Raw genomic sequence first — 25,511 nt, 5'->3', positions numbered from 1 at the left:
GTGGGAATTAAAGGCAGTAGTAGATTAATTAATGCATTCGTTGGCACAACAATCAGTGTACATATATTCAATAATCATATATTACTCTATATTAACAACTTGTACATTGTTTTAATGAAATCTGTACGTTGTCACGATAAACCAAGGTAATTGCTTGTCATCTACGAAATCAAGAACGTGAGTTGCTGCCACAATTAACAGTATTTATTAAATATACGAAACTAAGTTATTGGCTGAATAAATTGAGTGTTATTGATTAATGTACTCTAGTTATCGTCACAATTATTATTCAATCATTGTGACAATAACCAAGTACATTCGTCAATGTCTAAAAGTTCGTTGAAACAACAAATTAAATTGTTGTGAGAACGAAATACTATTCAATAATCACTGTTAATCAATATTACGAACTAAATTTTTTTGAGTGTACAGGTAATATGATCGGTCATATTACACGTATGCGCACTGTATGATGAATATTAAATTCTTAGTTGTATGTTAAAAAAGGTGCAATAACTACGTCTTAAAACCCACCAAATTTCATTGGCATATCTCAACTGGTTTTAAAGCAATAAAATAAATCGTCAGTTTTAAGAAAAAATTCAACATCCGGTATCTCGGAGACGAAACATTTGTAGACATACATTTATAAATCCAACTGTCATTATTTTTTCATGCGGAATTACCCCTTAAAGTTTGTCACACTTATTTAGACACACCGTGTATTGATGAGGAACATGTCTAGTTGTTAAAATACCTACCTAACTTTTTTATTGTCCAACATAAACGAATGAATAAAAAAATCAGAATGTTAAGAAAATAAAAAGGAAAAAATTTCTCTCACTGGCTGTATACCATAATAAAAAATTACTAAGGAAGTACAAAACTTTTCTTATAGGTAGATGGTATATAAATTTATTCAAATTTTTCTAAAAAGATCCAAGTTGGATTAAAGTGGGTACATCACTAGTAGAAAACAAACGTTTTCGGACTAATCAGTCCATCATAAATGTTAAGAAAACCTGAGGCTATAGTTCGGTTTTAATTTCAGTATTTTATAAATGCTAGAATATTCCACAGGGTGATGTGAACTTTGTGAAAAAAGCACACTTTGATTGGTACACCCGTTATACAATGAAAATTTACCTGTTTAGCAACAATACTATTATAGTGGTATTGATAAAGAATCAGGCTATAACATGTTCAAAAAAACTTAAATAGTTTTTATTAAATATGAGACATCAAAAATGTCCAAATTTTTAAGTGGGCCGATTTCTATGCACGTAAGTTTATATTTAAACTGAATAAAATTAGTTCAGAGAAATAAGGAAAAAAAATATCGTGTTGGTGACACAACCCCCTCCAGGCCGAAACCAAATTTTTTGAGTAGTTTGGACATCTATAAAATAATAAACTGTCAGACGTCTTACTGTAACCTCATAATTTTCTGACTTACAGTGTTGCAAAAAAATGAATTTTGGATAAACAAATTAAATAACTTTTAAACCATTTGACCAATTGCTTTGAAATTTAAAATATAATTTAAGCACCACAAGTCTCAGCAATTCGTGTAATAAAAAGGTTCTAAGTTAATTTTTACATAAGTTATGAATATTTATAAAAACTCAAAATTTATTATTTTTTTTGCAATTTTATAAGCAACCAATAAGGATAGACATATTCAACGAACGCCATATTGAAATTTTTTAGACGATTTATGAGTTTTTACCCTCAAATTTGTTTAAAATGCTAAACTTTTTGGGTATAGACGAAAAAAGCGAAAATTTACCGTTTTTTTGATCTTCATTTGTTTATAACTATGTATATCATCAAAATCGGCTGCAGGAAACATAAAGGTTATTAATATAGATGTCCATTCTACTCAAAAAATTTGGTTTCGGTCTGGAGGGGGATGTGTCACGAGAAAAATCTTATTTCTCTGGACTAAATACTCTGTAATTGGAAAATAATCATTGTTATTAAAACGATCATAATTTGTCGTTAAAACTAATGGACAATAATTGGTAGTACGAACAATCATATTACAATAATCAGTGGTTTTTATAAAAATCAATAATTATTATATATCAATTATAAAAATTGTGATTTATTTTTTCATGGAGTGCTTTGGTGATACTTAGGCCCGGTCTTTTCACCTCCGAATAACTATTTATTAGGAAGTTTATCCGGCAGATTACATGTAAATCTGTCTAAACCTCCGAATAACTTTTATTCGGAGGTGAAAAGACCGGGCCTTAGAATTGCAGAGTATCATTGCCTTCTTGCACTTGCATCTGTTTGTGGAATAGTTTTTGTTGCAGCTGCATTTGACAAAACCTTGTCCTGTTCCAACTGAATCTCTCGAAGCTGCAAAGAGCCCTTGATACGTATTTTCCTAAATTAGGGTAAAATCATTATATTGCTATGGTTCTTTTCATGAGCATTTTTCAGTGCATCACAAATGATAGAAAAAAAAAAGAATGCGTGTGTACTTTGTACGCACAAAAGAAGAGTATTCTTCTATTATAGGTAATTTAAACGAAGTAAATATACTTAAAAGGTTATTTGTACTTATTTTATTTAAAAATCAAACTAACTTTTTTATCTACCACTTTCAAAAAAGAAGAATATCTTCAAAAATTATATAATAATATACTTACAATCATAAAATCTATAAAAAAAAAATAAAAAAATAATAACTTGCTTGGGGCTCGAACTCACTTCACGTCTACCGCGCTGTACGAAAGCTGACGGCATTCAAACTAGACCACATCCGCGTGTACGTCATGTGGGAATATACACAAACTAAACGTTTACACCATAAATTTATATGAATTTAATAAAATTATTAGTTTGATTTTTGTCGAAATAAAATACAACAAAATATAGTGTAAGAAAACAATATATGAGATGAAGATTTGTAGAAAGTTTGTTCGTAATCAGATTATGTAAATTAAAGCATTGCCTACTAATAGGTAACTACATTATTTTGTTTACATTTTCCTAATAGATAGGTATTGAAACTATTAGGTATTTCCAACTCGAACATTTAGAATTACGTACCTGCGGCTTTTCAAAACTATTAAAGTCACTATAATTTTAAATTTGATTTTATTTCTGTCCACACATCAATAAAAACTAATATTATACAATATTTTTGTTTACCGATAATCTCCATATTGAACAATTATTGACAGGTCATTTCAAAATTTCAACACCCAATCAGAGCCCGTATAACCACTAATACCATACTGTCGGTGTGCGCATGCGCGTGGTAAATCAAATTTTACCCTCGATCGATTCGTCGCTAAAGAAGAATATCTTCAAAAAGGTTAGTCCGTGATAAATACACAGTTATGACATTTTAGTTAAATCTGACAGTTGTCACATTTTATTTGCAATTTGGTATAAAAACAAATCAATTGTGTTTATTGCATTTATAAAATGGTATTTTCTTTGATTTGTATAGTCTTATAAATTGTACAGATTAAATTTTTTTTATATAGAATAATATAATATTTAATATTATATTATTGACGCCATCTATTGACAACTAGATTAAATGTTAGAAATGTCACCGACGAAATGTAATCAGAGACGTGCGTTTTTTTCTGTCACATACAATTTAATGCGTTAGAGAGAAATCGAAAAACTGTGACGCACTGAAAAATGCTCATGAAAAGAACCATATATAATAAATGGATAAAGAAATTAAAAAAATCATAGTATCGTTAATAGCGTTTTAGTATGTTTTAGTTTTATTTATTACTATTTATTCTTACTAAATTTTATTATTCTTTGTGTTACCCCCTAGTTTCAGTAAAAAAAATATTAATTTTTATTTTTTAGGGTTTTCCCAGAATGGAATGGAAATCATGAAAACTGAACTTGAATGCTCTACAGAACAACAAATAAATGCAAACACTGAAGAAACAACATCAAAGAATTCTATTTGTGAATGTAAAATTTGTTTTAAGCAATTTAGTCAAGCAGGTTCCTTGAAACGACATATAAAAACGCACACCGCAGAAAAGTTTTATAAATGCGAAATTTGTTTTAAACAGCTTCCTACAAAAAGTAAATTAAAAATACATTTGAGAGTGCATACTGGAGAAACGCCTTACAAGTGTCAAATTTGTTTTAAACAGTTTAGTCGAGCAGATTGTTTGAAATTACATTTGAGAGTGCACACTGAAGAAACTCCTTACAAGTGTGAAATTTGTTTTCAGCAGTTTACTTATAAACTTTCTTTGGATGTACATACGAAAGTTCACACTGGAGAGACGCCTTATAAGTGTGAAATTTGTTTTAAACAGTTTAATTACAAAAGTAATTTGAAAGTACACATGAAAGTTCACACTGGAGAAAAGTCTTACAAGTGCCAAATTTGTTTGAAGCAGTTTTCTCATAAATTTTCTTTGGATGTACATTTGAAAGTTCACACTGGAGAAAAGCCTTACGAGTGTGAAATTTGTTTCAAACAGTTTGTTCGAGCATCAGATTTGAAAAGTCATTTGAGAGTTCACACTGGAGAAAAGGCTCTCAAGTGTGAAATTTGTTTTAAACAGTTTGCTCGAGCATCAGATTTGAAAAGTCATTTGATAGTCCACACTGGAGAAAAGCCTCACAAGTGTGAAATTTGTTTCAAACAGTTTGCTCGAGCATCAGATTTGAAAAGTCATTTGAGATTTCACACTGGAGAAAAGGCTCACAAGTGTGAAATTTGTTTAAGGCAGTTTTTTCGAGCATACGATTTGAAAAGTCATTTGAGAGTGCACACTGGAGAAAAGCCTTACAAGTGTGAAATTTGTTTTAAGCCGTTTACTCGAGCATATAGTATGAAATTACATTTAAGAGTCCATACTGGAAAATAATGCTTATAAGTGTGAAATTTGTCAGTTTAATCAAGCACACGGTTTGAAACGTCATTTGAGAGTACACACTAGAGAAGAACTTCACAAGTCCACAAGGAAGAATTTCCTGTAGCTGGCTGTATACCATTATTAGGGGAGTCCATATAGATTTTCACTTCGGAAAAAATCAAACAAGATAGAACTTTTTGTAATTTGATTAAGAAATGTTTAATAAACAACATATCAAAAATTTCTACTCGAGAAGTGGGTGCTTCATTTTTTATTAAACAAATGAACTGCGAAATTAGATGTTTTTTTAAATAACTTCGAAAATATAAACTTTAGAAAAAAACTGACTTGACCATTGAAAATTTCAGAAAATTTTACCAAAAAAAACTTATATAAGGATTTTTCTAAAATTAAATATGTAGCTTCTATATTTTTTTATTTATAACGCTAAAGTCATCCTTCTCACAAACACTGGCGCACTGTAAACTAGCGTTCGGAGAAGTGCACGGTTGAGTTATTTTAATGTAATTCTTTAACTAATGGATCAAATGAAATTTTAGAAATTGGACATGAAAGAAGAATAATTAAGCTATCTTATGGTTCTAATAAAAAGAAATAAAATGTATGGTCATAAGTACGTTGTGGGCTGAAAGTTAGACTTACATGAATTTGTTTAAAAATAATTTAAAAATGTGTAACTAATACAATTTTTCTTATAAAACTCTCATTTTTGCACAACTTACCGTTCAAACATCTTACTAAACGATGTATCATTAAAAAAAATCTCAAAAATTTAATTCAAATGATACGACCGACATCTCAAAATATGTAATTTTTGAAAACTTCATAGTTTTACAGAATTAACACCACTTTAAGGCGGTATTACTGTGTGTCTGAACTAAGTTTGAACAGGTCTTTTACAGTTTTATAGGTCTTTTTTAAAGCTTAGAATGTAGTCTTTAAAATGCACTAAATTATTTTACTTTAAAAATGAAATACACTATTTCTTTTTGAGAAAATTAAGAAAGATAGCAAAAATGTAATACAAAAACCGAAAATTACCAGCTAAAAAAAATGTTTATACAAAGTGATCAAAACTTTTTTCTGTAAAACTTACCTAAAATACATTTATTAATAAGCTTCAACAATAATAAATGTTCAACAAACAAATTTTTTTAGCTCTTATACAGTATGTCTGCGTAACTTGGAACATATTGATAACTTTTTTATTATCAGTCTCACGAAAAAAAGTTATTCTTTATAAAATACTCTGCATCATATATGATCTAAGATACAACCATAAAATATATAAAAAATTAATTTTATACGTGGTATGTCAAAAAATATGAATTTCACTCAAGAGTAATGTACCTCTATAATTCACAATATCGAAAATTGTTATTAAGAAAAGTTGTTTGGAATTAAAAAATATGTTTCAGTGTTCAATTACATTCTTCTAATTGAAATATTGTGAATAATAAAGGCACTTAACTCTTACTCTAGACCAGGTAGAGCATTTTATGAAGAATAACTTTTTTTCGTAAAATTGATAATAAAATAGTTACAATAATTGAAATAAAGTGATGATGGGTATTCGTAATTTGAGAAAAAATTGAATTTTTTTTTTTAGATTAGAATGATGTAATTGTATATTAAAATATAGTTTTTAATTTCAAACAACTTTTCATGATAGTATTTTTTGATATTCTGGAATATAAAAATAAAGGTACTTTACTCTTTAAAGAAATTCATATTTTTGACATACCTCGTATAAAATTGATAAAATTTAATATCTGCTGGTTGAGTTTTAGATTCTTGACTATCCAGAGTATTTTATGAAGAATAACTTTTTTCCGTAAAATTGATAATAAAAAAGTTTTCCATGTGGTTCCTAGCTACTCAAACATACTGTATAAGAGCTTCTGAATAAGAATTTTCAAATTTTAATGCCATATTCGGATTCAGCATAACCAAAAACAAAATAGTAACATATTTGATCAAAGAAAAATGATGAATTCAACGATATTTTTAAAATTATTTATACAAAACAATTGTTATTGCTTAAACAATTATTAACAAAGCAATTAGCGACCAAATCTGCAAGTAGAACTTTTTACTATAACATGTATATAAACTAACAAAAAAAGTTTTAGAAAAATATAAGCTTGTTTGAATTATTCCGAAACAATGCATGTTTTCGTTCTAATTGTACTCCCCTATAATTACAAAAATTGAAGATAAATCTTCTGCGTAAAATGTATATTTATTAAAAAAAAACCAAAAAAGGGCTACAAATACAATACAGAACGTTTTCGCTCTAAAGAGAACATCATCAGTGTTCTTTACCTAAAATAAGTATAACCATAATTAGTGAAAACAAAGGTAAATTTTTTAAAACTTGACCAAGATAAAAAACAAAGTTAGGTTATGCTTACAAGCTCTACATGCTAAGCCACCAAAATACATGGGTTAAAACCCTTAAAATGTCCAATAAATGTCTTACATTAAAATATTAAATGCTAATAAATCCTGATGATGGATGAAATTACTAAGAATCTACCCTAAGACATTATATGACCTTCCACGAAGCACGTTGGTTGTTGAGTTGAATTCTCTTCTTCACATAGAGAAAGGTAAAAGCCAACTGAAGTACAGGTGTAAAAGCATTTCTGACTGATGACAGAACGAGAAAGACAATGCAACTTGAAGTTTTGTGAATTGATATGTAGTTAGGTACACTAGCCCCTAGTTTTAAAAATTATTTGTAGTAAAATTAAATAATAACAACAAACATCAGTGTGTTGGGATTAAAAGTATTCCATATTAAGCTAACATGAATAATGTTAGGTGTGAAAGTAAAGTAATTTAAAACAAATTGTCAGTAGGGTTCAAATAAATGTATTAAGTAAAGATTGGCAGACAACCATACATGCCTAGATTTTAAAAAGATATTATTTTAGTTTTAATAGTTATAGAAAAGGATAATATGTCCATCTATGCTCAGATGCAGATAAGGACAGAAAAAATAAGTAGACTTTTCCTAAACTATTAAATTTTGATAAAGACAATGTAGTTTATATTCCTATAAGTAGTTATTTGAGATCCAACATAAAGATGATTGATGCCACGAATTGAAATAAGAAAGTGTATAGTCAACAAGTTGTGACTAGTGTTAGAACGATGAGACAGGGAGCTCTAGATGTCTGATGTCCAAATATGAGAACATGAAAGTATACAGGGTGAGGCAGATAAAAGTCCTATTAGAAATATCTCGAGAACTAAAGGAAACAGAATCATGAAAATTGGAATGAAGGAGTTTTGAAGAGTGATCTCTTTAATGAAAATGTTCTCATCGATTTGCTACTTCCGGTTATACCGGAAGTGGCTTATAACTTCGTTTTTTTAAATGGAACATCCTGTATATTTTTACATTTTTGGATTCTCCTGGATGTCTTCTTTCTTAAAATATTAGGTTTTGTAATGTTATACAGGGTAGTTTAAAAGATAATTACGTTTTGTTTCTTAATTTCCTAGCAACATTCACACCCTGTAGAATTGTAGTAGTTTGACATCAAAAACTATATTTATGTTTAAATGATTTTTAAAATAGTCTACTATTGTTGAAAATTGTTAGTATAACTAAATGTTGAATTGTACTATACAGGGTTGGTCGAAACTCGGAAATCTGAGTTGTCTTAAATGGAACACCCTATATTTTATTATTGTAATGAAATGATATTTTATGCTAATTTTTTATTTCTTAAGCATTCCCTATACCTAACTGCTTTAATTTGTGAGTTATTTGTGATTCAAGCCAAACATTAATTTCAACAAAAAATACGTGAAATTTTATTAGGTTGGTCGTGAAAATATTCAATCACAAACAATTTTTCGGAAATAAATACATATTAATCTAGACTGATCTTTAAAATTGCCAATAATGGTTGAGCTATCAAAATACCTACGTAGTTAACATTCTTGGCGCGATTAACAATTAAGCACAAATTAAAGCATTTAGGTATAGGGAATGCTTAAGAAATAAAAGTACCATAAATGTCTTTTCATTGCAATACTAAAATAAAGGGTGTTCCATTTAAGAAAATTCAGAAAATCCTCATTCCGAGTTTCGACCAACCCTGTATACTAAAATTTAACATTTAGCTATACTCATAATTTTTAATAATAGTAGACTATATTAAAAATCATTTTAACATAAATAGAGTTTTTGATATCCAACTGCTACAATTCTACAGGGTGTGAAAGTTGCTACGAAATTAATAAAAAAACGTAATTAGCTTTTAAACTACCCTGTATAACATTACAAAACCGCATATTTTAAGAAAGAAGACATCGAGTAGAATCTAAAAATGAAAAAATATACAGGGTGTCCTATTTAAAAAAAAACGAAGTTTTAAACAACTTCCGGTATAACCGGAAGTGGCAAATTGATGAAAATATTTTCATTAAATAGATCACCCTTCAAAACCCCTTCATTCCAATTTTCATGATTCTGTTGCCTTTAGTTCTCTAAATATTTCTAATAGGCCAGTTATCTGCCTCATCCTATATATTGGTGTGGAGGATAAATTAATGTAGACTGATATTAGTGCAAAAGTAATGTTTATGGGATATTTAAGGGTTACTCAACACTGATTTAAAATAAAAGTTCACAAGTGTGAAATTTGTTTTAAGCAGTTTAGTCAAAAGCACATAGTTTGAAAATACATTTGAGTGTGCACACTGAAGAAAAGCCTTACAAGCAGGCCCGGATTTAAGGGAGGGCAGGCTGGGCAATTGAATTGGGATACACAGCATCTCAATAAACATCATATTACAAATAAACCTTTTAATAATTAAATGCCCGTGGTAATGTTTGTTTAATAAATACGAGTAACCTAGTTTTGCATGCTAGTATTTGATACAAGGTCGAGTTGCAATAATATTCAGTGGGTGTTTATTAACAGTCAGCACTTTAAATCACGGTCACCTCGGCTTACCAAAACAGTAAATAAACAATAACCGACTTTAATTATATTTTTACGAGAACAGATAAATCAATTAGCAGTTGAGATTCGACGGGGTAACATCGATTTCAAGTAAATAATATACCACCAGTTATTTTCTGTGATATATTTAACGTGTAAATAAATGTCTTAACAACGAACTATATTTACTACATCAACCCTCATAGTCGGGGTAACCACCCCTCAGTATCCAGGGTGGCTCAGAAGGCGGGAGCCACCATATGGCGATCCAAGACCAGGCGAGAACGTAAGGAACAAGCAGTCTAGAACGAGAAATGGAGAAAAACGTCAATGTTCCGGCACCTCGACCACCCTAGACAACAGTGTGGTACCTACATGGAAATAATGGAGACATCAGGCCGACGCGGAGCTGAATGGAATGGAATGGAGACGGAACTACCATATGGAACATCGTGGGACAATGCTATGGAACGTGCAGCGAGAACTTTTGGGTGATACGAACAAAGACGTTTAAAGTGGTAAGTCCATATTAGCTATTTTTATGGTATTTCCTGATTCGTATAATATAAAATATAAAGTATAAAGTAATATTAACGTAATTATCATTTAAGACGCACATTACCTTTTAAGTTTTACCTATTTTCACTTAATTATTCTATTTTAATTTCCTTATGATACCAATATTTATCAAAATATACAGAATTTTTTTTTAACCCTGATATTAGTTATTATAGTACGTAATGATACATTTTATTTGATACTGATTTTTATATGATTTTTTATATATTTACCAACATATTTTATCTTTGCTGATTCTTATCCATTTATTATTTGACTACTGATTTTTATTACATTTGTATTGGCTAAGCAGTAGACCCCTTTTTAATGGTGATTTATATTGAGTGATATACTGATTTTTATGGCAATTTACTATATTTTTACTATTTTTGACATAATATTTTTCATATATATTTACTATACCTCGTAAGACTGTCAAATTTATGCGTTCGTTACGGGTACAGGAATAAGAAAATTATGAATAAATGAGTAGCAACAAAGTTACTTGGGAAGATTTCATCAAAATAGTTGAGGAGATTACGCAAGAAGTAACAAGACAAAGTAGAAGGGTCTTGAAGAAGAAAGTACCTAAATCTAAGGATATACAAGAAGAAGTAACGACACAGCTAATTAAATTGTATAACAAATTCACACATTTAACGAAGAAAAATTGGGAAGCGCTATCGGACAAACAAAGAGAAGCGTGCAACAAATATTTCGGAAAAATAAGAGACAAAGTTATACGCTCATTTCAAGCTGTAAACTTAAGGACAGCAGTTCCAAGTTCAATACACCAACTAATCGACAAGGAAATAGAGGAAGAACAAAGCGACGAAGAAGTAGAAGAGGAAAAAAGTGACGAGGAATAGAGGAAAAAATTGACGAGGAAATAAAAGAGGGAAAAAGCGACATAAAACAAGAGATAAAAATATTAAACATGGCTCTGACAATCAACCAATTTTTGAATATTGCAAGCAAGGTATTGCCCAACGAGTTTGATGGAAGCGCAGGGAAATTACAACCATTTTTAGACGCATTAGAGTTACTTGGAAAAATAGCAGAAGGACATGAAGAAACAGCAATAACATTAATAAAAACAAGATTGACTAATAAGGCTAGAAATCTGATAACTACAGAGGATACGATCCCACTTATAGCAGCGGCACTGAAGAAAGAATTAAGAGGTGACAATCCGAAAACGATAATAGACAAGTTAACAAAGAAAAGGCAAGGAAACAAAGATGCAGCAGTGTACGCATCCGAAGTAGAGGAATTAGCGGAACAGTTGAAAGTAGCATACATAGCGGAAGGAATGCCATTGGAGCTAGCGAAAAAATACACAACGGAAACAGTTGTAGCAACAATGAAGCGAAACGTTAATACGAATAGAGCAAAGTTAATACTGGAGGCAGGTAATTTCACAACACCGCAGGAAGTAGTATCTAAATTTTTATCGATTGATACGACAGAGGAGAACACACAGGGAAGAGTGTTCAATTATAGGACGAATTATGAAAATAGGAGAGGACAACAGCAATACCGAAGAGGATACCACAGCAAATACGACAGAGGAAGAAGAAATAACTTCGGACAACGGAACGAAGGAGAAGAAACAGGAAACCAACGGAATTATTCCAACAGAGGATATAGACAATTCAACAACCAAACGTACATAGGAAACCAGAGAGGAGGACGAAACAGAAACGTAAGGCTACTTGAGTTAGAAGACAGCCAAGAGGAAACAGAAAACCAGCAGTTGGGGTTTTGAATGAACGAAACAAGGAAAGTACACAGTCAGAAGTGGAATATAATATTTACAACTTCGACTTAAACCTAACGAATTTTGTACGAATGAAAACAGGAATCCTAGAAAACACAAATACCTTTATCATAGACACAGGAGCTGATATTTCAATACTGAAATGTTCACAAGATTTTATGAAGGAACATGTGAAACCAAACACAAAAGCGAAAATAAAAGGAGTAACTAAAGGAGAATTACAAACAATGGGATTAGTTGAAACAACACTAGAAGTAAAAGGATCTCGATTTGAGCATATCTTTCAATTAGTGGAACCTAGCTTTCCTATTCCAACCGACGGAATCATTGGGAGAGACTTCATTTCAAATTTTCAATGCATACTAGACTATGCTAACCTTAAAATGTACATTAAAGAGGACAACGATTGTTACATTAGTACAAACATTTTGGATAATATAGATAATGACACGATAATAATACCGCCCAGATGTGAAATTTACAGAATCGTAAAAATTTTTCAAACGCTGAAGAACGACAGGATAGTGGAACAACAAGAAATACAACCAGGAATATTCATAGCGAGAGCAATTATTTCAAGTAATAATCCGTACATCAAAATTTTGAACACAACCTACGAAACAGTAAAAGTAGAGACAAACGAAATCAAAACATTAGACATTAAATTATTCAACATATATAGACTGATCAACGACAGCAAGGATAGGAAAAAGGAATTACGGGAATCATTGAAGTTAGACATTCCAGAATACATACGCGATAAGTTAGTATCTTTATGTGAAGATTATTCAGATATATTCGCCCTAAGGCACGACATGCTAACATGTAACAACTTCTACGAGCAGAAACTGAGAGTTAAAGACCAAACTCCGGTATACATTAAAAACTATAGGACACCTCATGCACAAACAGAGGAATTAAACCGGCAAGTGCAAAAACTGAGAGACCAAGGAATAATAGAACCGCCTACATCAGAATACAACAGCCCAGTAGTACTGGTACCGAAAAAGGCGATAGATGGAAATAAAGCATGGAGATTATGCATAGATTTTAGACAACTGAACAAGAAAATAGTCACAGACAAATTTCCTTTACCAAGGATAGACTCGATACTAGATCAACTAGGAAGAGCAAAATGGTTTTCAGTTATAGACTTAATGTCAGGTTTTCACCAGATACCATTAGAAAAATCATCGAGAAAATACAAGATTACCTTTTGGATTAAATGTAAGCCCAAATAGCTTTTCAAGGATGATGTCAATAGCATTTTCGGGATTAACACCAGACAAAGCATTTCTTTACATGAACGATATAGTAGTGATAGGAATATCTGAAAAACATCACCTAGACAACCTGAAAAAGACATTTGAGACATGTCGAAAATTCAATTTGAAACTTAACCCAGGAAAATGTCAATTTTTTAGAAGAGAAGTAACATATTTAGGACATGATCTTTCTCAGGAAGGAGTATCACCAGACAAAGCAAAATATGCAACGATTGAACAATACCCGACACCTAAGACAGCGGAAGAAACAAAAAGATTCGTAGCATTTTGTAACTATTATAGACGTTTTATTCAAAATTTTGCTGAAATATGCAGACCACTCAACAGATTATCAAGAAAAGGAGTAGAATTTTTTTGGTCAGAAGAATGTGAAAAAGCATTCAATAAGCTTAAATCATCTCTGATGAAGCCACCGATCCTAAAATATCCAGATTTCAATAAACAATTCATCCTAACAACAGACGCATCCAACGAGAGTTGTGCAGCAATTTTAAGTCAAGATTATAACGGAATAGACCTACCTATAGCATACGCATCAAGAAGTTTTAATAAAGGAGAATGTAATAAACCTATAATCGTTAAGGAATTACTAGCGATTCATTGGGGAATTAATCATTTCAAATGTTATTTATATGGAGCACCAACATTTTTAGTAAAAACGGATCATAAACCACTAACACATTTATTTGCAATGAAAGAACCAACTTCGAAACTTACAAGAATCAGATTAGATTTAGAGGAATACGATTTCGAAATAGAATACATAACAGGGAAAAATAACTATGCAGATAGTCTTTCAAGAATAACATTACATCAACTAAAGAACCTATACATAGACAATACCCATATATTATTAGCTATAACACGAGCTCAAGCAAGAGAAAATAAGAAGGAAGCAAGGCAAACGAAGGCAGAAAGCGAACTCGCACTACAGCCAGAAGCCCACAAACAGACAGTAAGAAAGGTACTAAATAATTTAGAGGCGCATAGACTACCAATTTTGTCTTTTGGAGCAGAACTAATCTCACCAAGGCTGAGCATTAGGGTCAAAAACAAAATAAAGTGCAGCAAGAGCATAGCCACAGGATTCAGTCATTTCGATTTAAACCAAATGTTGGCACAGCTTGATAAGCTGGCGGTAGAGAATGCAGTACGTAAAGTAAAAATATACTTAAACGATATTATTTTTAAAGTGTGCACAATTGAGGAATTTATTAAACAAGGAAACAAAATATTAAAGAATGTTGAAATATACATATGTGAAGTACCAGAAACAATAGAAGAAGACAAAGAAAAACACAGGCTAATAGAAGAATATCACAATCATCCGATGTTTGGAGGACACGTAGGAAATAACAGACTCATAAAGAAGCTAAAAGCAAGATTTATATGGAAAAATTTGGAAAAAGACGTAAGAAAATACGTTAAACAATGTCATAAATGTCAAATTAATAAACCGAAAAAAACACATGTCGAAGAATTCGTGATATCGGACACTTCTTCCAAACCATGGGACATAGTATATATAGATACGATAGGTCCATTCACTAAAAGTAACGAAGGTAATAGATACTGTATAACAATGTTATGTGAACTTACTAAATACGCGGTCAGCATACCCGTGTGCAATAAAGAAGCAGATACAATAGCCCGAGGAATTTTTGATCATTTCATACCAACATACGGACTCATGAAGCAAATAAGAACAGACCAAGGCACAGAATATAAAAATGAAGTAATGCAGGAATTAACAAAGCTATTAAAAATAGAGCACAACTTCTCAACGGCATACCATCCACAGTCCATTGGAAGTTGCGAAAAACTACACAGAACATTAAACGAGTACGTAAGAGCATTCATAGATGAAGACAGAGAAAATTGGGATGTGTGTTGCAGGATGTTCACATACTGCTACAATACAACCCCTAACGCGTACCATGGTTACACACCGTTTGAACTATTATATGGCAGGAAGGTTAACCTACCAGAAGATCTTACACAGGAGGTTCAACCATGTTACAATATAGATGCTTACTACAATGAGTTACGTTACAAACTACAAAGCGCACACGAGAGAGCTAGAACCTTCTTACTAAAGCACAAAAAAGAGCGACAAGAAAAGAATAAGCTCAAAGCAACACCACAACAATTTAAAATAGGAGACCTAGTCCTGGTAAAAAGGGAAGAGAATGGTAAGTTTGATAGTCTTTATGTAGGCCCTTTCAAAATAACAGAGGTAAATAATGTTAATTGTAAGATCAGATCGGAAAACAATAAAATCAAGGAAATACATAAGAATAGACTATATGCTTACAATCCGAGAACACCGTGAGTGACAAGTGAAACGGGAACAGTCTAGATAACGAACATTTTCACTTTTATTTTTTGTATCTAATTAGTATTTATAGGAAAAATGTATATATTGTACTTCGTAAAACGCAGCAAGTAATTAGTGGTACTATTAGAAAAATTTTCTTCCTTTTCCGTAGTCAGAAAATTTTCGGGGGAAGGGGAAGATGAATTGGGATACACAGCATCTCCATAAACATCATATTACAAATAAACCTTTTAATAATTAAATGCCCGTGGTAATGTTTGTTTAATAAATACGAGTAACCTAGTTTTGCATGCTAGTATTTGATACAAGGTCGAGTTGCAATAATATTCAGTGGGTGTTTATTAACAGTCAGCACTTTAAATCACGGTCACCTCGGCTTACCAAAACAGTAAATAAACAATAACCGACTTTAATTATATTTTTACGAGAACAGATAAATCAATTAGCAGTTGAGATTCGACGGGGTAACATCGATTTCAAGTAAATAATATACCACCAGTTATTTTCTGTGATATATTTAACGTGTAAATAAATGTCTTAACAACGAACTATATTTACTACATCAACCCTCATAGTCGGGGTAACCACCCCTCAGTATCCAGGGTGGCTCAGAAGGCGGGAGCCACCATACAATTGCCCGGGGCTCACACAAAGCTCAAAACGTAAAAAAATCAGCACATTATTCACATAGAATAATTTTTGTCAATCAATTAACTGTGATATTTCGGTACATGTAAGGTTTCACTGCTGTTGAAAGGTGTCATATTTTTGCCAAATCACGGGCATAAAGCAGAAGATATATTTAATTATTTAATGGCATAGCTTGCAACAACATGGTATCGATTTGAAAAACTGCAGGGGGCAGTCCTACGACAACGCGTCAGATATTAATGGAAAATATAATGGAATTCAGGCTAAAATTAGATAACATAATATCTTAGCGTTGTGGATTCCGTTGCCGTCCACTCTCTAAATTTTGTTGCAAAAGTTGCAGCTGAGGGTTGTCCTGCTGCCATAGCATTCTTTGATTTCTTAAAAGAACTATATGTATTTTTCACTTCCTGTGCATATAGATGATTAAACTTATATTTGTAGGAATATTATGAAAATTTTGAATTATGTACCTAATTGTTAGAAAAAACAATCAAAATATATATATTTTTTTTGTTTGAGAAAAACTTGTTTATCGTAACATCATACTGCATATATCACTGTAAAGAGCTTTAAAAATACTGCAAAATGACACCTTTCCCAGCATTCTAGCTCAATCAGGTCAGCTTCTACAACAATTCCAATAAAGTATGGTCGCGGTGTTTTGGAGTTTTTTGGAAAACTTAACATAATCATATTTCGGAAACTGCTCGAGATAAAAATTTAAAATTTTGTAATTTTGTTTCCCTTATTAGCCACTATGAGTATTCCAAATTTGAAGAGGGGGTGGAAATTAGGTGTTGAGTTGATATGGAATGACCCATATGTTACTGTATTGCACTTATGCCTGGTTGCACCAACAAATCTTAAGCTCCAGCTTAGCCCAGCTCATTGAATGTGGTTTACCTCATTGAATGTACTAAATATCAAGCAACTTATATTGGTGAAACTGGAATAAATCTGTCCATAACGTATTTCAAACATGGTATTCAGTATAAAATTTGTAAGAACATAATTCAAACAATGCATTTATTTTGTATAAAAAAATTTATTTAAAATGCCAATATTCAGATTTACATTTCATATAATATTCAGGCAGCAATAACTTAATTAACTCAAAATAGACTAACATTTTTTTTTTCAATTATGGCTTAAATTCTAAATAGTTATAGTTATAATATAAATACAGTTTCTTCACTATTTCTTTGTTTTATTTCTTCAAGCTACACGTTTTACAAAATAAAACCAACATTTAAGTTAGGTCTACAAAATGTCCACCAATATTTCTAACAAATACCGCTCGGAGATGGAAGGTTTATCCGAGGTATTGGAGGGAGCAGGGACGCGCCAAGTAACTTCGGCGCCGTCGTGCAAAATATTGATAAGCGCCTTTATCAAAATTACCAGGGTAGAAATATTATAATCAATCACTCCTTCACATTTCGACGTGGAAAACTATGAATTTTTTCTACATCTACCTAGGATTTTTTGAAGGAAACAATAAGTACACAGTACACTAAAAATAATATATTCTTCTAAGTTCTTGTAGGTAGGTTTTAAAGCCTGCTTCTTCAATATTAGCCTCCTAAATTGTTTAAGTTATCGCACCATCTTTTTCTTGGTCTGCCAATACTTCTTCGTCCATTTGGTGACGTATCTCGTGCTATTCGTACTATCCTATCCTCCGCCATTCTACTAATGTGTTCGTTCCACTCCTGTTTCCGTTTTGTCACCCATCCATTTATATCTTATACATTGCATACTCTATTTATGTTTTCGTTTCTCTCCCTATCCAACAGACTTTTCCCTGTTTTTTGTCGAAGTATTTCGACAGTATGTCGAAGTGTTTTTTCTAGTAGTCTACGATCTGTTTTTAAACCAAGAGGAGTAAATCAAATTTACCGCGCCGTAATGCTTGTTTGTAATTGGTCCAACCTTAGGCAAGTTTACTCCACTGTTATCAAATTTTGACACTAATGACATTTATAAAATTTTGACACTACTGGCATTTCATAGAATAATTACGTTATATCGGCGATTTTTTGTGTTTTCTGCGTTATTCCTTTAACTTTTAGATTTTGAGTCTACTTTTATATACAGGGTGTTAGTAAATAAGTATGAAAAATTTTAATGACTAATTCTACATGAAAAATTAATGCCAGTTTGCTCTATAAACATATGTCCGCAAATGCTTAGTTTCGGAGATACGGGGTGTTGAAATTTTTATTTCAAACTGCCAATTTATTTATTGCTCTAAGACCAGTTGAGCTATGAAAATGAAATTTGGTGAGTTTTAGGAGGTAGTTATTACGAATTTTTTGACATACAATTTAGAATTTTGTATTCATCATTGGCGCGCCTACGGGAAATGATCTGAATTATTTTAAAGAAAAAAATAGTACGCCACTGAGATATTTCGAATTAGAAATTATTTTTAAATTCCACGTCTAATTTATGATAAAAAACCTCTCTTGCCTTTTTTTCATATGATGCACCGTTTTTATGCAGAAAAATAAAACATCTGGCGCGTATTTTTCATTTCTTAATACATCATCAAGAACTATCCAATATAATAATACTAAACTAGAACAATAACAGAAAATATTACTAATAAGATTTCAACTAGGTGCAAAGCTGCAAGAAATGTTTAAAATGATCTCCTTTACAGATAACAGAAAAATTTTATATTAATCATCGGCGCGCATACGGGTAATGGTCTGAATTTTTTGAAGAAAAAAATAGTACGCCACTGAGATATGTCAAACTAAAAATCATTTTTGAATTCCTCGTTCAATTTACGATAAAAAATCTTTCTTTCCTTTTTTTCATACGAGGCGCCGTTTTTTTACAAAAAAATAAAACATCTTAACGCTTACCAAGTATTTGAGGTAGTTTCCATATCGACCGTTAAGTACCAATACCTTCTATCTAACGACAAGTAAATTTTACAGGAGAAGCAAAAAACTTATTTAATTTTGCTCTGCCAATCAGAATAATTTAATATATGGACTTTCTACTTTTTTATGTATAAGATTATCGTACCTCACATATTTGATTTTGAAAGAGCTTTTGAAAAAGACAGTTTGTCAGTTAGGAGGTATTGTTTTTCTCTGTTACTTGAAATATATGTGTTTAATGGAAGATAGGAGGTCTTAAATGTAATTAAAAAATGAATTAAACTCAAAAAACTTTATTATTATTATTAATGATATCAACACATTAAGACTTCTGAGATAGTGAGTCATAGAATGTATGACAGTCTTGCGGTAACACAGTTTTCAATTGTTGTAAATGAGAGTACTTCGTAGAACTAATAGGTAGCACTTTGTCATGCAAGGGAGTATAAATCGGTTCAGGAATAATTTTAGGTCTTATGGGCAACTCACTCCACTCATCATCAAAGTTTAGTTTATATTGTATTTTTCCATCTATGGTATACAGTAAAGCCCTCAGATCTGTTACAACAGGATCTCCTACTTTACGACCTGGCCTAATGGAAGTGTATCGCCATGTGTCCTCATTTGCGTAATTTTTAAAAAATTGATAGTCAACCAATTTCACTTCATACGGAAATGGCTTACTTCTTGCTTCCTTAGTAGCAGAAGCATAATCGCTCGGAAGATGAATCTCACGATGCTTCAATTTAGTCTCGATAGCGCTGTGGACCGAGTCACACTCCATTTGAGTGTGACCCGGTTCTAAAAACTTTTGGGTTATAACTATCTGATATTTTACAGAAAAGGCAGATAATGCGTTAGACAAAATGTTATTCCGATTTTGGTATGTGCAGCCATCTGAAAATATTACTATAGGTAACCTGTTGGCGAGACAGTGTTGTGACAAGTAATCTAAAAGGAAGTTAACAAATGTGCTTGCTGTCAAGTCACTGGCAGTTTCGTCAAACCAATAGCATGTTGCATGATGAGTGACCAAATTGTAGACCGTATAGTTGTGACAACTTAACTTCGTTTTGAAGTAGAGGGCACTTGCAGTCAGATAAGGACACACTTTGACAGCTTCAAGATCCATTGTAAGAAGATTAAATTCACCAGCTTGTGCTTTTTCCTTGTCATGTTCTTTCTCGGCTCTTGCTCTTGATTTACGTTGAATATGATCTTTATATTTTTCGTCTGAAATATTTCCTTCTTTATAACTGACACAGATGTCACACATATCCTTTTTTAAGGTATAAATAGAAAGATTTGAATCTTTAAATATCTTGTCAAAAGTATGTCTGCTTGCACTCTCTTCGTTATTATTTGAGCACCATATTTTATAGGAATTATAGAGTTCTGTTTTATTTCGGTAATATGGCTCGATGAATAATTTTCTCGAATTTTTTCTATTATAATGAGAGGGAAGTGTTGGGATATTTTTAAAAAATTCACGTAGCATCTGGATTCTTGTCGCCGTTCCTCTTGGCACAACTCGTTTTCGATTGCTATTGGTGACTTCATTACATGGAAGTGTTTTATGAACTGACTTCTTGACCCAAGATTGTACAGTAAAAGAACCTAGGGAAAATGTATTTAAAAAGGATGTCTTGCAAACTCGCAAATTACCCTCAGCTGTAGGCAAAAAATACTGGAAAGTACCTTCCCGTCTTGTCTCACACCCTACAGTTTTTCTAGCAGTAGTTTGTCGGGAGACTAATCCATTTATATAAATCTTCCTTTGTTCCCAATTTAAGTTTGTCCAAAAATTATTAAATATATCTTGTCGCATCTCCACGGTCAGTTTTTCACAATTCCTGACTTTACTTGTTGTACATTTTTTAGACTTGCATGCTTCACCCAGTTTGCGAGCGCTTCGGGGAGTATTGTGTAACATTTTCCCTCTTTCGGATTTGTATAACCTAAGTAATCTTTGCCAAGCATTCTTAACTCTTTGTTACGATTTTTTTTCCAAGTCTTACTATCTGGTTTAATTTTTCTTTTTCGTTCTTCATTGATTTCTCCGAAATAAACCTGTCTTGGCACCAGCTCAGAATCCGGCACACTATTTTCTTCAGACACCCTATCTTCGCTCTCAGTCTCCGATGAATCAGACTCTGGGTTATAGGAACTTTCACTGGGTGAAAAATCGTGAGCTGAAGATGTACTTGGAGTCGATGCTCTCTCTGTAATTACATTTTCAGTATGAAGTTCCTCGTTTAACTGTTGGAAGTGGGAGTCTTCTAAATTGTTGGAGGAAAACACATTTTGATAGGAACGATTACTTTCTTGATTGTCAGACAAGGCAAGACTACCAACTTGTTGGCTTGTACTAATAGGAGGAGTAATATTTTCATTTGTCTCCGGAATGTAGGAACTTCCATCTGGTAACAGTACACTGTGGATCAATGTCGTAGTTTCATGAATTAAGTTTACACAGTGTTCGTCTTGGCTCAGATTTTTAGATTGTGATCTTGTGGGCTCTAAACCTTCAGAAATAATAACGCTAGTAGTAGACTCACTTGTGCAGCCATAAGGAATGTTTTCATCAAGTTTCAAAGCCAATCCTAATATTTCAGCTGCCCGTGTTTTCCTACGTCGATCTTGATTGATATTCATCTGTAAAAAAATTTGCATTTAGGTACTACTTTGAGATTTTACTTGAAAATTCAATGCTTTAAACATTGCTTGTTACGTAAATATAACTATTAGGGGATCGAAAATAATCTTTATTATAATTTATCATATAAAAGCAAAATGTTTTGTTTCCAATGTTAGTTAAAACGTACTTTAATATTAATAGCTGCATTTTTCTGTTCTTAAACAGCTTTTCATTATGACAAAATATCCGATATGCCCGTTTTTTGCGCCGCCTATGTACTACGAACACCTTAAGTAATTTTAATTATTTTTGTGGAAAGATCTGCTATCTACATTTCAATTTACTAAAACTCCCTTTGGTGGTTGTGTGTACATTTTTAACTATAACTGTATTATAAGCCTTGAATATGTAACTATCATCTTAACTTAAAATTAATTTATAAGAACTTTAACACACAAAAACATGAGTTAAATTGAGGTTAGGTATTTATTTTTTGTACAAAGTCTTACTTAGGCTGTTAATTTTAGTTGTAAAACACTCCTTACCTTTTGATAACACCAGACACACACGTAAATACAATATTGTACGGCAGAAGAACTAAATAAGATACAAAAAACGAATAATACCGGGAAACTGTTGATAGGCGGTACAACTAACAAACAACAACCACAAATGAGTAGATAGAAGGTATTTCTGCTATTCAGTTAGAAGGTATTTCCGGCATAAAAAACGCTGATTAAGGTAGGATATATTTCCATGATGTTATTTTAAATACTTTGAGAATAGATACAGTTAGGATATTTTGTTAGAAGATGCGTAACAAGCTTTGCAGTTAGATGGCGCGATAAACTTATTTTTGAAAAAAATGTAGATAGGAGGTATTGGTACTTAACGGTCGATATGCATAGAAACTAAGTTCAAATACTTTGTAAACGTTAAGATGTTTAATTTTTTTGCATAAAAACGGCGCCGCATATGAAAAAAAGGCAAGAAAGATTTTTTGTCATCAATTTAACGAGGAATTCAAAAATGATTTTTAGTTTGACATATCTCAGTGGCGTACTATTTTTTTCTTCAAAAAATTCAGACCATTACCCGTACGCGCGCCAATGATGAATATAAAATTGTTCTGTTACCTGTAAAAGAGATCATTTCAAACATTTCTTGCAGCTTTGCACCTAGTTGAAATGGTATTAGTAATATTTTCATCGTAATAATAAAACGGTGCATCATATGAAAAAAGGCAAGAGAGGTTTTTTATCATAAATTAGACGTGGAATTTAAAAATATTTTCTAATTCGAAATATCTCAGTGGCGTACTATTTTTTTCTTTAAAATAATTCAGACCATTGCCCGTAGGCGCGCCAAGGATGAATACAAAATTCTTAATTGTATGTCATAAAATTCGTAATAACTACCTCCTAAAACTCACCAAATTTCATTTTCATAGCTCAACTGGTCTTAGAGCAATAAATAAATTGGCAGTTTGAAATAAAAATTTCAACACCCCGTATCTCCGAAACTAAGCATTTGCGGACATATGTTTATAGAGCAAACTGGCATTAATTTTTCATGTAGAATTAGTCATTAAAATTTTTCATACTTATTTACTAACACCCTGTATATAAAAAAACATGATCAACCAAAAAAGAAGATGTATTTTGTGATTTTTTTAGTGACTTTCTTGGGTGTGAATCTGCCTTTTTAGTTTACTCCTACTGGTTTAAAATTAACTACAGGGTGTCCAGAAACTCTACCGACAAACGAACACAGGAAATTCCTCAGATAATTTTAAGATATTTTAACCCAATTCACCTATAGTCCGAAAATGGTTCCTAAGGGAGCTAGAGCTCTTTGAAGATGGCTCTCTGAAAATTGGTACACATACTTATCTTCTAGAGATAAATCGATTCCATGTATTGCGAATTTCTAGTACCGGTCATAGGCGTCCGTTTTGGGTAGGGCAATAGTTATTTTTCGCATAACTTTTTTATCTTTAATATTTAAGCATTTTTGACTCTGGATTATTAAATTGTGAGGTATTTTACAACTAAAAGATAATCTTGTTTTAAGTCGATAGGATACACCGTTTTCCAGAAAAATCGATTTGAAAATTTTTCTTGTGTTGAATTTCCAAAAAAAAACTATGTAGAAATCCGAAAACTGGTACGTTTATATTTTAGAGATGAATCGATTCCATTAACTTCGAATTTCTACTACGGGTCATATGCGTCCGTTTTGGGTAGGTCAACGGTTATTTTATCGCATAACATTTTTATCTTTAATTTTTAAGAGGATCGGTACGTTTTTTCGGCTACAATGCTATTCTAATGGGGATTCATTTTTTTCGAATCCTGAATAAACTAATAAGTATTTTAAAAAAATTTAAACGCCGAATGAAAGATTATGTCATTAGCGAGGGCCGAAAGTCCCTGAGAACTTCTATAATGTTTATTTTAATAAGTTACAGGGGTGAAAAACTAAGAGAAAATTTAGTGTTATTTTTAATTTCAAATATCTCATTCAAAATAAACTTTTTATTTATTCTAAGGGACTTTCGGCCCTCGGTAATAATTTAGTCTTTCATTCTGCGTTTAGATTTTTCAAAAAGATTTATTGGTTTTTTCAGGATTTGAAAAAAATGAACACAATGTCCGTTGTAATATTTTCCAAATCTATCTTTGTCATACAACGCACTTAGTCGAATAGAATATTGTCAGTCAGACACTGACAATCAGTGACAATTTTAAATAATTATTTGACATGAATCGAGAATATTTTTAGTTGTTGATAAAATAATATTGATATAAGTGTATTTTTGATAAATAATTGATTTAAGAGGTGAACTTTATAAAAAGTTATTTATTGTGTATTATTTATGGAAGATAGAAGCAGAGAATACATTAAGATATATTCTGTGATCCAAGTATTTTGTTGTTAAAGATGTTCAAAATTGAAAGCGTTCCATAGTAACAATATATTATTAAAAAACACTTTTCCTCTTTTCTCGATTGAGTATTAGTTTTTGTTGTAGGTACATATAAATTATTACAATCACTGAATACATAGCTAGTGAAAAAATTATCACATTTATTAACTGAATTAATAATTTGCAATTATACAAAAAATAACAGTTATCCAAGAACATTCAAAAGCCATCTCTTTAAGCTAGTTATGACATTGTCAAGTAGAATGACATTCTAGTAATATGTACATATCCATATCCATACCAGTGTGAATTTTACTACACGTAATTTGCCATGTAAAGACAGAAAAGGTAGGGATAGCCGTAAAATATTTGCGAATTATGTACCCATAGCCTTAAGTAATATTGACTCTAGATTAATAAGTTACGAGGTATTCTAGTACTAAAAGTTACTCTTGCTTTAAGTTGGCAAAACAAAAACTGTTTTTTCAAATTCAAAAAACGAAAAATTTTCAAATCGATTTTTCTAGAAAACCGTGTGTCCTACTGACTTAAAACAAGTGTACCTTTTAGTACTAGAATACCTATTA

At 31.6% G+C, this 25,511-nt stretch overlaps 2 protein-coding genes across 3 annotated transcripts in view; one reads left to right on the top strand and one right to left on the bottom strand.

Moving 5' to 3' along the window:
• LOC126887653 (zinc finger protein 239-like) overlaps positions 1–6,446 on the top strand; it is a 39,714-nt gene extending 33,268 nt beyond the window's left edge. For both annotated transcript variants that reach the window (XM_050655276.1, XM_050655275.1), the window contains exon 3: positions 3,850–6,446. In XM_050655276.1, the coding sequence (XP_050511233.1) occupies positions 3,850–4,874 (1,025 nt within the window). In that variant the 3' untranslated portion in view covers positions 4,875–6,446. The remainder of the gene's footprint in view (positions 1–3,849) is intronic.
• The window catches only part of LOC114344460 (DNA polymerase eta), a 380,902-nt gene that overhangs the window by 268,205 nt on the left and 87,186 nt on the right, over positions 1–25,511 (bottom strand). The window lies entirely within an intron of this gene.

This window comes from Diabrotica virgifera, chromosome 7, assembly GCF_917563875.1.
Source record: "Diabrotica virgifera virgifera chromosome 7, PGI_DIABVI_V3a".
Lineage (NCBI taxonomy): Eukaryota > Metazoa > Arthropoda > Insecta > Coleoptera > Chrysomelidae > Diabrotica > Diabrotica virgifera.
The sequence above is the reverse complement of the archived record's forward strand: the minus strand, read 5'-3'. Positions and strand labels throughout refer to the sequence as shown.